The 16682-nt window shown below is 40.1% G+C and overlaps 1 protein-coding gene across 4 annotated transcripts in view; it reads right to left on the bottom strand.

Annotated features, from left to right (window-relative positions):
* TNRC6B (trinucleotide repeat containing adaptor 6B) overlaps positions 1-16682 on the bottom strand; it is a 134208-nt gene that overhangs the window by 29799 nt on the left and 87727 nt on the right. For 3 of the 4 annotated variants that reach the window (XM_058804452.1, XM_058804453.1, XM_058804454.1), the window contains exons 8-13: positions 12003-14324; positions 10548-10706; positions 8051-8229; positions 6777-6851; positions 5397-5442; positions 1750-1898 (exon numbers count right to left, since the gene is read on the bottom strand). In XM_058804452.1, coding sequence (XP_058660435.1) covers positions 1750-1898; positions 5397-5442; positions 6777-6851; positions 8051-8229; positions 10548-10706; positions 12003-14324 — 2930 coding nt within the window. Of the gene's footprint in view, positions 1-409; positions 581-1749; positions 1899-5396; positions 5443-6776; positions 6852-8050; positions 8230-10547; positions 10707-12002; positions 14325-16682 lie in introns of all 4 variants that reach the window. The other variant, XM_058804451.1, reaches the window with a different exon arrangement.

The raw sequence follows: 16682 nt of genomic DNA, 5'->3' as shown, positions 1-16682 counted from the left end.
GGGACAATGCTAAATCACTGCAACTTTTTACAGGGTCATTTCTATATACAAGGCCTTTGAGTGGAGTCTGAAAAACTTCAGTGTTGGGTTTGATGAGGCAAATCAACAGCCTCTAACCAGGTTTTAAGCCAGCAATTGAAGTAAAGGATACCACTAACTTCACGACTTCTGAAAAGCACATCCACCTGCTGCTGCACTGCGATTTAGGAAGAGGCCAACAAAACCAGACCAAGTATGTTCTGATGCTAGGAACCGAAGTGGACTGATTCTCAATGGCCTGAGACAGCTGAAATTTCCATTAACAATTTTAACCTATCCAGCAGAAAAACAAATGCAAGCAACCAACTAACCAGGATTAAGCCCAGGTTGCAGCCTTATAACAATGCATCTTAGAAGGTGGCCTGCTTACTTGTCTAGCAGCGAAGTTTTGGGGACTGAGCCCTGAGCCGATTGCCCCAAGGCCGACGTTGGATAGTGTGGAACCAGAGGGAGACAGCTTGTAGCTGGGAGAAGGGGAGAAGGGAGAGCAGGGAGCCTCATCCCCAAGGCACCCATCTTGATTGGAGAAAGGCAAAGTCAGCTGAAGCAGCAGTTAGCCAACAGCAGGAGTTGGTTAGTGAAGCAACAGAACGCAAGAGGAGAGAAAGAGGGACGGTGAGTGACTAGGAAGAAGCAAAGTTAATTTGTAATAGCAGTTACAAGGACAAAACTTCTGATTCAAACGACCACTTGACAATTAAGATTTTGGTCCAAGGAGAAACTCTTAGGTTTTCTTTTTAAAAATACATTTTGAACTCTCATGGAATTAGTTTCTGATAGTGGCTACTACCACTACAGAAGCAAACAAATCTTGAATGAATTCCTAATGTTAGCACACACCTACCAGCATAATTTGTTAGGAAACGCATTAGCTTTGCTCATAGTATTTATTAATTATGCCACCAGAGGGAGTTGACAAAACTGCTTTTTGGCTCGTTATACCAAAATGGAGGAGTTAAAAAATTCCTAGACAGTTAACACGCCTTCAGAATTTTTAAACCAAATTTGTTTTCCATTTTACATGTGATAAAGTGTCTCTAAAAAAAACCAAAACAGCCCTAGAGCATTCTGCATCTATTGGACACTCTCCAATTCATAATGGGAAGCAATTAATATTTGATAATAACAGTGAAAGCTTCTGTTTAAAATAGGCAAGAATATGAAAGAAACACTATCATAACATACAGCAGATGTCACAGAGAAACAGATGTCGTACAGAAGCTTACAGTACACGGACATACAGCATAAGGGGTTGTGGAATTTAGAAAGGGTGTTTCCAATAAATGCCAGACATGAAAGAAGAAAAATATTCGGAAGACTGTGATTACTTATATTTACTTAGATCTCAACCAATTTTCTTCAAAGCAGATGACAGTAGTTAGTAGCCGAAAGAATCATCATCATGAAACCTAGACGAATTTTATTGCTACCAGTAGTTTATCCTTCCAAGAAAAAAGAAAGGCATCTGTCTACATCTAAACCAGTCTATTCTGGAATAAAAAGCCTCACTTTCTTCAATTTCATTTGCCTATGCACACCTGACACCTGTTTTATACACACATTCATCCTACCAATAAAACTACCCCACACCTTTTACTACTGAACTCAATCACGGTTATTCAATATCTAGCACCTGCTGAGAACTAGGGTGAAAACTGGGATCTTGAACAAAGAGGTAGCTATTAATTTATTTAAAGATATTTCTCTCACCTTCTCAAAATAAGGCCCACTATCCGTGGTTCCCATGTCTTTGGAATTAGGTGGACGGAACCCAGATCGATCCTTTCTCATCATGTCATTAAAATCCCCGAGATTCACAGCTCGTTTATCTACCTCAAACTTCTTATCTGGGAGACCACCTGTAACAAAAAAAAAGAAATTAGTGCATATAATCTCATGACAGCAGGTTCACAGCCAAAGAAATACTCTTTAAGATCAGGGTATTAATTACATCTGTCTTATAATTTAGCACATCTACAGTTGGTATTAAGTGTTGAAAAATAAATGTAGGAAGTTTCATTTAACACTGAACATGCCAATTTACTTTATAGAGTTTACAGTGAAGTATTTATCAAAATTTATATAGAGATATAAACACAAATGTTTCAAGTAATTATATTAATTAATACCTAGCTCTCTATGTCTCCCAAAACCTGCACTGTAATTTTTTGGGACTCAGTATGTAGAAAGACTACTATTTAAGTTCTCCATGTATTCTGCTTCGCTTCTGCTGGGTTTGACATTGAGAAATTATTTGAGATCATTTGAAAAATTTGGTCACATGCACATTATTTGGTCAAGGTTGTCCTACAGTCATATGAACTTAATTCTTAAAACACAAGACATCAACATGTATATTGTAACTTCAGACAGACAACCAAGCTCTTTCAGCCTACACACAATAACACAACCAATAACACAGACACTTCTCAAAACACCCTCTAAAGTCTCCTGCCATTGTTTAGTCAGTAACTTGGTGAAGTATGAGATGTCAGTAACAGATGACCAAACTGAAACATAGATGGTGAACAAGACATCGATTTTCTCTAAACGATTTATCAACAGCCAAAGAGCTGACTGGAAGAAGTTTTCCACCTTACATGCTGAACTGCTGCCAAGGAACGATCTTTTTGGTCAGATGTGACACCTGTAAGCTATTAGATGCATATTGCTATGTTGGAGTAGATGGAAAACATCTTTGTTTTAAAATATGGATGTGACAGAAATGAGCTTTACTGGTATTTTTAGTTTTAAAGAATACTGTTTAGTTGGTAGCACAGATGGTCTTTCCAAGAATCATTTTAAAAGCATGTCAGCACAATTAACAAGAAAATCTGTGACTTTTCCAAAGGAAGTTGGTGATGGATAACCCACCCTACCACTGACAAAACACTGGACCTTTATCAGAGCAGAGAGCTCATCGCTTTAACACCTTCAAGACAACATTTTTTGAAAAAGCTTCTCAAATCCAGCATCTCTTCTTAATGTCCTATCCCAATCTATTAATATTCACAGCGATGCCACTGCCAAGAAGCTATGAAACTGACCACTGACCAATTGCATGGATTTTTTTTCTTACCCACACAGCTTTCAAAGCTGATCCAGCTTAATCCTCTCAATTGCCTTCAACATCATTTATCACAAGACAGTTGACAAATCACCTACATATCTTAGCTTGTAACTGGAGTCATACTGACCTGGATCAGCTTGTGGTTCTCTGATCCCTTTCTAACACATCCTGAAAGCTACAACTGGCTCTGCAAAAGCACTCACAGAGTGTCACAAACAGCTCAGTGCTGTCAATACCTACATCAAACCACTGCACACAATGCCAGCAACGTGCACTAAAAGGCTCATGTGCTTCAATTCCACACAGGAAGCCATGGCCATTAGTTGCTTGAAAAGAAACTGAAAGCGAGGCACAGTTGCATCACTGTCTGAAATGAAACTGGGTCAATGCCAACACAAGATGACTAAGCCACAGAAACACCCTTCCATCCCTCTGGTTATCCTGATGATCCAATCAGCTCCTCAAACATTACTGAATGATGCCTTGTAAAATACACAGAGCATTAAAAGAGTACCTCTGAAGGCTTGAAGCACAGATTTGCATGTCACTTAGTGCTGCGGCAGCTGCTTAAACTCCAGTATAAACAAGGCCTCACTGAGAGAAATGATTGCATTCCTTTATCCCATTCACAGAAAATTCTAATGCAACTTTGAAATGTATCATGGGAGTCTTGTCCTTTGAACCCATCAACTAAAGCTATAAATAATGGAGGGGGGTAAAGAATAGCTTTACCTTATGTGGTACATGACAACTGACAAAATGTGAAAAGTTTGAATTACCCTCTTCAGTAGGCAAAACCACTTGTGTATGAATAAATATGAAGCCCCAAATTCTCTACATGCAGAAACATAGAATAGGTTAAATGTTACACCATCTTCATAAAAGAGGACCCTACAAGCCTATCTCATAAATAAGTCCAACTTTTAAAATTTAGAAGTAGACCTGGGCTGAGCAAAACAGCTTATAGATTCCCACAAACAAATGCCATCAGCAACAAGAGCAAAACTGCTAAATGTAAAAGTAACCAAAAACCTACGAAGATCTGTTACATTCTCTGCCTTTGAAACAGAATGCAAGCCATAATTCATGGCTCTACCTAAAATCAAGGGATGCCACCATTGATGGGCACACTAAACTTATAGAGCAACATATCAAGGTAAAAGATGCAGCCTTTCTGCACCCTCTCACAGGATATTCTGAGCAGCAGTCACCTCCTCAGAAGCTCTGAGAGCCTGAGGGTCCTTGAAAGCGCCGCCAAAGGATGCTTAATTTGGAGATAAGAAACTAAGAGAGCTATAACCAACATAATCCAGGCTACCCCCCCTCTTCATTTGTACATGCTTAGATCTGTTTTTTACCAGCAGCATCTGAAGGCAGGTGAGAACTGAACACCCATGATGGTGACTGATCTCCACCTAGACATTCTTTAGAGAAGCATGATACAATCAGAGCCTGAGTTCTAGGGAGGATGCATGAGGCCAAACTGGAGAGATCAAAAAAATTGTTACCTTTCACAAAACTGTATCACACCATATAAATAAATATCCTTATAATCTCTGACTGAGATCCTTAACTACTTCAGAAAAGACGGTAATTTTAGGAAACATGAACAACTGAATCCTCCATGAAGTGTGACAGAAATTTAAGAATGTAATGGATTCTAAGCTGAAAGACACTGCATCTGTCTGGATTGTATTACAATACCAAATCCAGACCAGGTATTAGATGCAACTAAGTCTTGACTACCACAGTTCTACCTTTGGTACCACACAGCCCATGATGCTTAAGCTGTGTAGCAATGGTGGTGAAGCTATCCAGAACATAAAATCTACTTCTACTGAAAAGTAATCTGTAATAGCCTGAGGCACACAACTGAAAAAAATCAATGAGAAAAGATATTTTTTTCCCCCTCACATCACCTCCACTAAGCTGTAGTAAAAGGGATGTCCTACTGGCAGAAGGGAAAACAGTACTCTACCACCAAATGAAAAAGATTTTTCACTTTCTTGAAACAGTAACAATGAATATAAACTTAGAAAGATTAAAACAGTCTTAAAGATGTCTCTGCCCCAAGTTATAGCTCAGCTCTGTACAGGTATGCATCCTGATCTTGCACACCAGAGTCAAAGCTTACAGACAAGACAGAAGATGCTTTGTACTATGCCCTTACATTATGAAGGGTGCTAAAACTAAGAATCAAACCCTTCCAGAGTACAGCAGATCATCCTCATAAAAACAGTACATGTGATCTCACATTCCAAATGCATTGCAATTAAAATATACTCACCTACAGACAAGTCCATCTTACTGCCTGGAATGTCGTCAGTTTGACTCTGGGGGAAAAAAAAAAAACAGAACACAATTCAGTTCTGATTTCTATTCAATGCTGAGAAATATTTCAGAAAGGTAGAATGCAGGAAGAACACGCTTGTGCTAATGAAAGTTTTACTTTAAACTGAAACGGAACACAAGGGTTTCTGGTATCACCCTGGACACACCTTGTCTCAACCCCCTAAGGCTGTGCATGGCAAGATTACCCACGTGAAAGCAGACTCACACACACAGCAACAGAGGAAGATGCACAGACAGCCACTCCATAAATGAACCTCTGGCCTTGTGTTCCAGAGGTTGAGTGACAAAACACTGAAAACAGCGGCCAAAATGCTAGCTCAACCTCATGGCCTGTCATGCCATCAAATCTTGAAGTGTACTGCCATGGGATTCTTCAGTTGGTACTGTGGGACAGGGTGCTCCCAATAGCTTTCAGAAGCAACTACTGTGTCTAGCAAACAGAATTAGAGCTTGAGAGCCAAAAGACATTGCAAACTGATCCTAAGCATGTCAGTGTCAGCTTGTGCAGCCCTACACTCCTCACACAAACTCTGTATAGTTATCTTCTGCTAGCCAGTACTACATAGCATTCCTGCTTCACAGGATGACAACTAGCACAATATTCTGCAAAATATTTTGCAAATTGGGTTGTCAGAAGTTCCTTTATATAAAAAATTATATAGAATTATTTTTAAAATACTTCCCTAGGGCTCTGTCCTTTTCTGAATGATGTGATATTTATTCACTTTACTAAACAATCTTTACTTATGGATTTATGATGAGCCCTTTTTTTGCTAAAAAGACCCTGCTGTACCTCAAATATAAATTCAGCCAGGACAGATACAGAGCTGTAAATCTCCTTTTCTGATAGATGGCTGAGATTCAGAATGAATACCTTGGACTTATCACAGATGTCTGACACTACAGGCAGGAGCCTCTATGTTAAGTGCTCTAAACAGCATGTTATGAAAGTAAAATTGAAAAAAAAACAAACCCAAAAACAAAGCAACAAAAAAAACCACCCCACACTAAAATGCAACAATCCTCCCACCCCAAAACCAACCAAACAAAATGAGAAAACACCCATCTCCCTCCCAAATCTATTACTTGCAAGGAAACTGCAACCTCAGAGAAGGAGCTATCACAAAGTAACTTTAGGAATCACTGTAGATTTAGGGTTTTTCTGAGAAGCCATTCTGAGCCAGCTACTACAGGTATTATAATCAACACCCCAGCATAGCAGATAAATAACTGTGAAACAGTTGATATTTTGACTTATTTAAAGCTTACAGCTCTTTCACAAAGTTGCACTTTCTTTTAAAAAAAATTTACTTACTAGCAAGCCCATATTTGAAAACTGTTTGGATAAAGGGTTCATCCATGAATCACTATTTCCTCCTTTTAATGCACACTGAAAAAAAAAGGAGAAAAATATTTTTAAGAAACTTCTTGATTCCTTGAATTCTTCTTTATCCTTGAGATGCACATGTTTAAAATGAAAATTCTGGTACCAGAGAAATTAATGTCCTGATAAAATAACTCAAAGTATTTACATGTTTGGAAACATTTAACAAATACTGTGTCTTTTACAACTGCCCACTGTTAGATATTCCAAACTGGCTGAACACTGTCATGTAGAATGTTTATCACACCTTCAGTTTCATTCTGCAATCTAGCAAGCTTTGTGAACACTGTTTATTTTTAATTGTTATAGTTTAATCCTTTCTTTAATGCAGCGCATTCAGAGGCAGATTTCTTCCTTTCTTCCCTTTAGCATGGTGTCTCTTGCACAGGCACTGAGCTGACCAGCGTCTCTCTTTGGTCTTAGTGTAATTTAGAGATCACCAAAACCAATACTAACACAGTTCAACAGTGAAAAATTTCAGTTGTTTTGGTGATTGAAATAAAGCTTTAAGTGAGGAAAAAAGTGCCTGAGAATAATTTCTGTGAAACATGAATTGTGAAACTCCCCACCATATCACAGCAGTACTTCCATGTCTCAGGAAACTGCTGTGCCTTGCCTTTGGAGTCTGCCCTACCTACTTCATGAGAAGCAGACACAGCACAGTCCTTCTAATATTAATCCAGTAACAAGTGTTACTGTACTAAAGAACTTCAATGCAAACAAACCTTAAAAAGAAATTTACTCAGGACTACAGCCAAGCTCCTGCTCCTGTCTAAGGCCAAATGTCAACAACAACAAACATAAGTCAGACATAAATCCAAGTTGTTAGAAATCAGAAGCTCATGTGCCAAAGGGACTGTGGAATGCAAACTTCAGCAGGCTATGCAAGAACAACAGCAGCAGCCTAACAAAGATGTGTCAGCAAGAGAAGAGAAATAGCCTTGGGATACTTATTTTCATTTAGTAATGGCTGTACAGCATACAAACCAAAATAATTTGACACCTACTGGAAGATTTATTAGTCATAACAGGTGTAATATATTAAAGTAAATCCAAAAACCTCCCTTTTTTTACACTAGTTTAAGAGGCCCCTTGCTGTAACTCTGCAAAACCTTCCTAAAAAATAACTGCATAGTGCTCTAACATATCAGTCAGACTGTTTTCAGACAACACAGTAGTAGTAGTGAGTCATTCAAGCATTTTACCTTCATTTGTGTTTTCTTTCCTCCTTGTCCCCAGCTTGTTGAGTTGTGGGAGGAACTGCTTCCCTGAGAGCCTGCTGTGTTCCAGACTCCTCCCTCCTCCTCCTCTTCCCAGCTGGAATGACGTGTTCCTGTCACTGGCCCATCACTCTCTCCCCAGCCATCTTGCATAGATTTAGAACCTTTAGAAACACGAAAAAAAAAGCTCAAAAGCAGTCTACAATACCATGCAGCTGGTGATGTGACACTGCAACATTGGCTGAGATCATCAGAATCGCAAATGAATTAAAAAAAAATAAATTCAAAAATGTGTCTTCACTCTAACAGCTGTAAAAACTTGTGCACGAATTCCAAAACCCAAGAGATTTGGTGGCACATTCACATGTCATGTTGTGCAACTATTTTAAAGAAATGTCAAACCTTTAAAGATGTAACAGCAATAGGGACCTCTTATACAGATCCCTTTTAAATCAGATACAGCTGATTTAAAAGGCAACCTACTATTTTTGAGTGCAAATGAAAGCCTCCAAAGCACACACAAAAACCAGGAGTGCTGAAGATTCTGGTTCAGGTGGTTTATTAATTAATTCCTCTTGCACTTCAAAACCTTAATACTCCCCTCGCCCTACACTCTTCCATAAAATTACATACAACTCTTAGGAGTAACAACTAAGTAGAATCTGAAGGCAAACACCTGACATGTCTGAATATAAAAAAAGTCAGGAATTGCAATTAGTCTGCCATGGGGATCTCTATCCTGACCATAATGAAAATAAGTACAGCAGCATTTTATGGTGGTTTAAGAGATACCTTAAAATGCATCATAAATAAACACTCAGATACTTCAGAGGAAAAACCTTTTTTACGTCTGTTCAATTGGGTACTAAAACTGAGGGCTGCTTATGAAACATACTGGTCCTAGTGCAAAAAATCTACCTCTTGGCCCTTTAATCCTGCTACTTACACAGAAAAGGCCTCAATAAAGTATTATGTCTGCAGAGTCAAGAACACAATCTGGAAATGTTATACTGGGAAGTCCCTGCAGCTTTAATTGATTTTAGGTGACAGTGCTTAAATATGTATTATGCTACTACATGACCAGAGATTATTTTTCTGCACTGATAGCTCTCTAGGACTCGTGAACATGAAACTTCCACCAGAATATTCTTATGCATACTGGCAGAACTACATAAATGTACTTTTTTCAAACAGGTAGATACTGATCTATGCTTCCTTCTTTGGCTCCAAACTGATTTTTTCCCTTTTCTTCTCACAGCTGGTCTGTATCCTGTCCCTAGATTTTGCTCTAGAGCTGGGGACAGCTCATATACAGAACAGCATGTGTAGGTTGCAGTTCTTTGGTTACGGCACACATACAGACCATTCATGGTAAGCAAGTGACCAGGAATAGTCTTAAAGGACTGTGTTAAGCATTAATCAATCAACAGAATTTTCAATGGATCAGTCTCAAAAGTTCTTATTTTGGTCATATTTAGGTATCTTTTTATAGATAAAAGAAGATAGCCATCTAAAATTAACTTAGCATCCTCAAAATGCCAAGTCTGTGGGGCAGACATGGGAAGCCTGTCATCCACAAAAGCCTGCTGTAACAGTAACATTAAGAAAGCAAAGCTTTTTTGTTTCAGAAATGGCCAAATTATTTAATTGGTATGAGAGGAAGCTATCTACACAGCACAATTTCAAACAATTACATGTTGTAAAAGCAACTTCTGGGCTGGAAACAGTTTTACAGTGGGTATCATCAAGGCAAGTTCAGTAACACCTGTGCATCATCAATAGTCCCTACAGGAAACCTCACATCCAAATGTTACTCATTTTGGCAATAACATTGATTTTGTTTGTTGCTTTTTCCTTAAAAAGAAGGAAATAAAAATTATACAAACGTACATAATCAAGAATAATACCCACAAAAACTCTTAATATAGCAAAATTTTAACTTTGAAGTAAATTTTCAAAATATTTCAACATCTCATTCACAGAAGACACTATGGTAGGCACTTAGGTTCTACTACAAGTGCACTTCTTAAGAGTTACAATTTTTCTCACTTATACAATTAAAAAATCCATTCAAAGACAAGTTGCACTATCAAAGCATGGATAAAGATGTAACGGCCTCCACAGTAAAATCTGTCAGTACTGTGCATGCCTTTTCCTGATATGGTCAGAAAAGGTGACTTATCATGTAACAAGTAGGCAGCCAGAGAAAAAGGGAAAAATACACATTTCCTTGCTGTGTTTCAGCACTTCCACAATCAGAGTTGCTCATTTAACTGCTTAGTTAGGAAAATTTTACTACCTTAAAAGACAGTTTCAGTCATTTACAAACACTTAATAATCATCCATCAAAATCCTACAAAAACATTCAAGGCTGCTTTTAGGCCTCAGATAACAATTCCTCTACAGGTGACCTATGTCAAAAGGCCAAACACAAACATCTCCCAGGCAATTGCAAAGAAACTGGTGTCTGGGCCATACTCACTGGATTTCATGGCGTTCGGGGCGGTGGAGGGTGCATTCCCCCAGCCTGTAGTCGATGCTCCTGGATCATCCACTTCACCCCACCCGGGACTGGTTTCATTTGGCTCACCCCAGGCGGACGTACCATTATCTGGAGCAGGTGGAGTGCTTTTGCTCCAGACTGCACAAGGAGGAAGAGGTTTCATTACAGACCATTCAGATAATGAACTGTTTACTGCAGTGCAGCACCATGTCTTTAATTTACTGCTTCATTCTTCTTGTCCAGAACTTTGGGCTCTCAGAAGCACGGGTGCAACAGAACTGACAATCATTCACAACTAATTTAGAGTGGGCACTGACCTCCAGGGATGAAGAGAATGCTATGAGGAGTAATACTCTTCTCCTAGATTAAACATGAACCCCACATGTAACACTGTCCACCTATCTGTGAACTTTTGTGACTCATTACAAGAATCTGACTTAGGATTTTATATACTGACTATAGGACATATTTGCAGTAGATATTAAATCAAGACAGAATTCTTTTAAAGTGTCTTTGAGTCAGAGGAAAAGATTACATAACAATAATTTCTTAATACATTTCCAGGCTATATAACTTTTTCTTGTCCTTATTCCAAAGAATAAAATATTTCTCCAAGTATTCTTTGTTATACAGCAAAGCTGAACTTGACTAAAAAACCTGTCACAGACATACTAAATTTCAAGTGTTATCTGAGTGTTTCAGAGCAAAATGTTTTTGACTAAAATGAAGTAAAGATTTTCTCCCCATTTCTCTAATAATTAAATGCAAAAAATGCTACTTAGTCCAGAAAAAGGGAAGCTCAGGGGAGAGCTTACTGCTCCCTACAAATATGTGAAAGCAGGCTGTAGCCACGTTGGGGGAAGTCTCTTTTCCCAAGTAGCAAGAAATAGGACAAGAGGAAATGGCCTCAAGTTCACCAGGGCAGGTTTCAAATGGATATTAGGAAAAACTTTTCACCAAAAGGATTGTCCAGCACTGGAACAGGCTGCCCAGGGAACTGGTTGAGTCACCATGCCTGAAGATATTCATAAGACCTGCAGATTTTTGCACTGATGAACACTGTTTAGTCATGGACTAAGCAGTACTGGGCTTATTAAGCTTATGGCTGGACCTAGTCTTAAAGGTTTCTGATTCTGTAATTTAACCTGTTCTTCAGAGGTCAAATTGAATATGCAGATTTGCCAGCTAACAAACATTTTTTTTCCTGGCAAGGTGACCAGTATTCAGATCACAGTTACTGAAGTGTAACAAGCAGAGGACTGACAGATTCAAATTTTAAAGACACTTAAAATACAGAACCAAATATTCAAATCAGAATTTGGTTTTCTTTATGGAATAAAACTATCAAGAACTGGCGGCTACAAGCATCTCTCTTATGCATTAAGGTTACAATCAAATATAGGAGCTTGCTGAAGAAAGGAACAAGACTAGTACCTGATGCTTGTGATTTGCTAGTCATTGGAGTAGGCAGGCTCTGCTCCCGTGGGGCCTGTCCTCCTTGTGAGTTCTTGTCCCACAGATTCACATTCTTGTAGTTGTAACTGCTGGGATCTCCCCACGCTGAAGTGCCATCATCAATATCCATTTTTCGACTGATTGACTGTGGAGAAGGTTCTTCCCAGCCACTAGGCTCCTCCTCTTTGGGGGCAGCTGGCTGTGGTCCATTGTTCCAGTTTGGGTTTGGAGGCCGCCCGTTACTGGGAGTTTGGGGCGGTGGACCCCAGGAACCAGAAGACTCCTGCTGTTGCTGCTGGTGCTGTTGCTGCTGCTTGTTCCAGGAGTTGGGCTGTCGACCCGTCTCGTTCCATGTTGAAGTTCTTTTACAATCGTCCCATCCACCCTTTGAAGCAGAGCTTGTATTTGCACCATTACCCCAAGTTCCAATCTCACTTTGCCCACCTTCACCCCAACCAGACACTGGCTTGTTTCCTGCACTTTCCCAGTTACTGTTTTTTGTTTGGTCAACTTCCTCTCCCCAACCGTTCTTTCCAGAAGACCATCCTTGATTACTCTGCCGTCCACCCCACCCCTGATCCTTACTAGAGCTGTCATTCCAAGAGGAAGATGATTTTTCTTCTTGCCTTCCTCCTCCCCAATTAGAAGAATTGGTGTTCTTATAGTCATTCCATCCTCCAGTACTTTTGGGGTCCTTCCACTCCGTTGGGGTTGAGAGCTCACCCCATCCAGACTTGTTTTGATTGCTTTGGCTGGGTACATCGCCCCAGCCCCCTGAGTTCTTTGTCTGTGTGGCAGAGCTCTCCCACCCCTCAGTTCCTTTATCAGACTTCCCCTCGGGTCGTGGCATCTCTTCAATATCCCACACGGTATCTTGCTTAATTTGAGTCTGGCCCCAGCCGGTGTTGGAAAGCACTCGGGGGTCCAAGTCAGTCCTGCTCAGCAACGTCTGCAGGACTGCCTGGCAATCAGGATGCGTGGGCCTGTACGATCGGCGTCCAGAATTGTGACTGTCACTACTTCCTGCTTTGTGGTTGCTTCCAGTGCTTTGACCTCCAACCTCACTTCCTGCAGAGCTGGAAGATCTTCCCCAACAGGGAGCCTGGGAATTGCCTTGGTTTTCAGGAAGAGGGTGGCCTTTTTGATTGTCCCATGCTCCAGTGCTAGAATTTGGTTGGTTTGGACCACTCCACTCTCCAATCTTCAGTTCATCAGACCCAGACAGCTGTTTCCATTCTCCCTGAGAGACCCCAGATGTTAATTTGTTCCCTTCACCCCATTTGCTTTCGTTTGCGTGCTGAGGGCCAAAGTTCCAAGACCCACCACCCGTAGACCGGTTATTGTTATCCCAAGAATCACTTCTTGACCCATTAGGTTTTTGAACAGAAGCTCCTTTCCAGGAGTCCTCTCTATCCTTTCCATTGTTCCCATGGTTTCCAGAATTGCTCTGCCCAGAGACTGTTTCAGTTCCAGAAGACCCCCTAGCTGTACCCCAAGATCCAACACTCCCAGTCTTTCTTTCTCCAGTGCTTTGAGAAGGGGTGTCAGTGCTCCTGGAAGGGTTCCCCAAGCCCATTTCAAAGGGCATTCCCTTATTCTCCATAGGGTTTGGTGAACTTAAGTTCAAGGAGTTAGTGTTTCCATTTTTTGGTCCATCAGTGTTATGAATTTGAGCCTGTTCTCTGCCAGAGACAAAGTTAACACCCGCATTTTCCATCTTTGACTGCTGTTCCCTAGAGGTCTGACCTACTGTGCTAATCTGTGCATTGGAGCTACCACTATCAGATTCCAGAGTTCCTTTCCTAGAATTGCCCTCTTGAACCAGTGCTGGCCAAGCAGATGGGTTGCTATTTGGGTTAAAGTTGCTGAAACCAGAACCGGGACTGATTCTGTCTTGTCCACTCAAGTTCCTCCAATTACCTAGTCCATTGTTACTCTCGGCAGCAGGGTTGGAAGATTGAACAGATTTAGCCTTGGGATCAGATTTCCAGGCCCCAAGATTACATTCGTTTCCAGCGCTTCCAGACTGGCACTGGCTTCCTTTTCCTTTGTTACTAGTGGTGCTTCCTGGCAGAGCGTTCTTCTCCAAGCCAGGGTTCGAGGCACTGTTGTTATCGGTGGTGTTTTCGGAAGAAGACTCAGCATCTTTGCTGGCAATACAAGGCCACTCTTCCATGTCAGACCCGTCTACAATCACCTTGTCCCAGATGTGAGTTGGGTTGGTGCCGCTGTTGGAGGAGGCTCCAGGACCCCAAGTGGAATTTGCATAATTTGAAGCAGCAGCACCTCCAATTGCTGAATCTAAAAGAAAATAAACCAAGAAAACACCCAAAAAGGTGTAATTAGTAAGCTGGGTTATTTACAAGCATAGACCATCAGATTTTTGACATCAGTTATCCCACTTATTTTGCAGAGCATAAACTCCATAGTAACAGCTGCAGCAGTATTCATAAGTGAATATATACTAATACTACCAGTACTGGCTCATATGACAGCTTCCATGAAAATAAGGCAAACAGCATAAAAAACTGGGTGACTCCCCTCCCAGACTCAATTCCTATGTTATACATTCCAAAGTAAAGATCACAATTTCTGGTTGCTAATACTTTCAATAGAAGATAAGATCAGCTTTCAGTGCCTGCCTGAGGCTTCCAATTCTTAGCTTAAACAATGAACATCCAATGAATGCCTTCCGGATCCCCCTTCACTGAGGGTCACCAATGAGGATCCAGACTTTACAACCAAAGTTGAAACTCCCTTGTAAGCTTTGAATATTGATGAACAGTGGTTTGTCTTCAACAACTAAGTCCCACCCACCAAGATCCAAAAGATCAAGCAGTTTCCAAGTACATTCTGTTCCTTCTGTTGCTTTAACCTCAATGCAAACGGAACAATAGCAAGGAAGTATGACTCTACTGATATTTTTATCCGTCTATCTTTTTAGCACAGAGTAACCCTTTTTTTTTTCCTTCCAATTAAAAAACTTTCTGATTACACAGATCACAGGAAGAACTTAAAGAGGACAGACAAAGACAAGCTCAAAAGACTGCAAGGTTGCAAGGTTTTGAACTTAGAAATGGTTCAGACAATGAATGATGCATAGGCAACTCTGAACTTAGCAAGATCTTCAAATCAGTGGCTTTAACTGAACACTTAATTTCTGTAAAGATGTTCCAAAAGTACTAAGACTGGGGTGCTTGCTCACATATAGCATGCTAAGACACAATTTAATGGACTGTTTTATGAAACCAGCCTTCCTTTGCTGCTTTTGACAGTGGCAATAATCATAACTAAGAAAGACTTTTCACCAATAAAATTTAAACCTTTTTGTCCAAAACTGTCTTGTATGCCCTGAATTACCACTGGTATTGGAAGAATTACATAGAACACCCATCACCTCAGTCTCCTGTATCAGTATGAGACAATAGTATCCTTGGTGTCATCTTTCAGGACACTAGTTTTGCAGAAGGATTTCAATCCTCGTAGAAAAAGGTCGATGTGAAGAAGGATTACGTGTTGACTTTTGATATTATCGTCAGCAACACTACCTATGACCATCTAGTGAATATAAAAATATGAGCAAGTAGGTAAGCTGCATGGTCTTCCCCATTGGGAACCTGCTTTTGTTTTCTTTCACGTGGCATGAATTTAACCACAGTATCAGTGCATACATGCTCGACCACATTGGGCCAAAACTGAAGTTCAGTTTGTCAACAGCCAGATGTGAGGTGGGACCAGTGATGGTACGAGGCAGATAACACTGCACTTCCATAAGCAGTTTGATGAAGCACCTAAGGCTGTGTCTAATAAGAGAGACACAGCCCTAGTGTCTCTCTTGTTCACCTGCTCCTTCCCACTCCTCTGGCACACCTACACTCTCATATGCTGGTGTCCATGCTCTCACGGATATTCAGTTGGGTGAACAGGCAAAAGTCATCCAGACTGAAATCAGTTTTAAAAACAAACCTAACGTAATTTTAATACAAGTCAGATGACCAGCTCAGTTAACTCGTTATGGAGCAGAAAAATGGATGGGGTGAGGCAGGTCTCAAGGACTCATATCTTTCCTGGCACTCCTGACTTACACTAGGATAATGCAACTAACCACTGGCTAATACAGCCCAACTAGTACCCTCTTAGTTGTTAATGCACCATTAAATGAAGTGTAAAAATATGAGAACATGTAATATCAAATTTCAACCTCAAGTTGAACCTTAGGTATCAAATAAATACGTACAACTTAAGGAGCCGCTCAAAATACTTCAAAATGGTCCACATACAGTACACCCAACAGCAAAAAATTTTGCTCATGAGAAGTTTTGAAAACTTTTAGAATGCTTCACTAACACAAATTTTTCTTAGTCAGTCTACTATAATAACTGTGAAGGCATACCAGTACCAAGATTTCATATAGGAACCAGACTTCAGTCCATGTTTTGTTTCAGGTGTTTCATCAAAAAAAATTATCTCCAAGACATCTGGTTTTAAGCTGATAAGTAAAAATTCTGCCATTGTAGTTTGACATTCACCTTCTCCTTTATTAAACAGCAATTATCAAAGACAAGATAAATACTCTGTCAAACAGGGATTCACTACAAATGGATTCAAGTAGTGAAGCCACAAAACAAATGGAATTATTATTTTTCCTAGAATCCTATT

The sequence above is a fragment of the Ammospiza caudacuta genome, chromosome 5 (assembly GCF_027887145.1).
Source record: "Ammospiza caudacuta isolate bAmmCau1 chromosome 5, bAmmCau1.pri, whole genome shotgun sequence".
Classification (NCBI taxonomy): domain Eukaryota; kingdom Metazoa; phylum Chordata; class Aves; order Passeriformes; family Passerellidae; genus Ammospiza; species Ammospiza caudacuta.
Note: the sequence above shows the minus strand (reverse complement) of the source record. Positions and strands in the feature narration are given on the sequence as shown.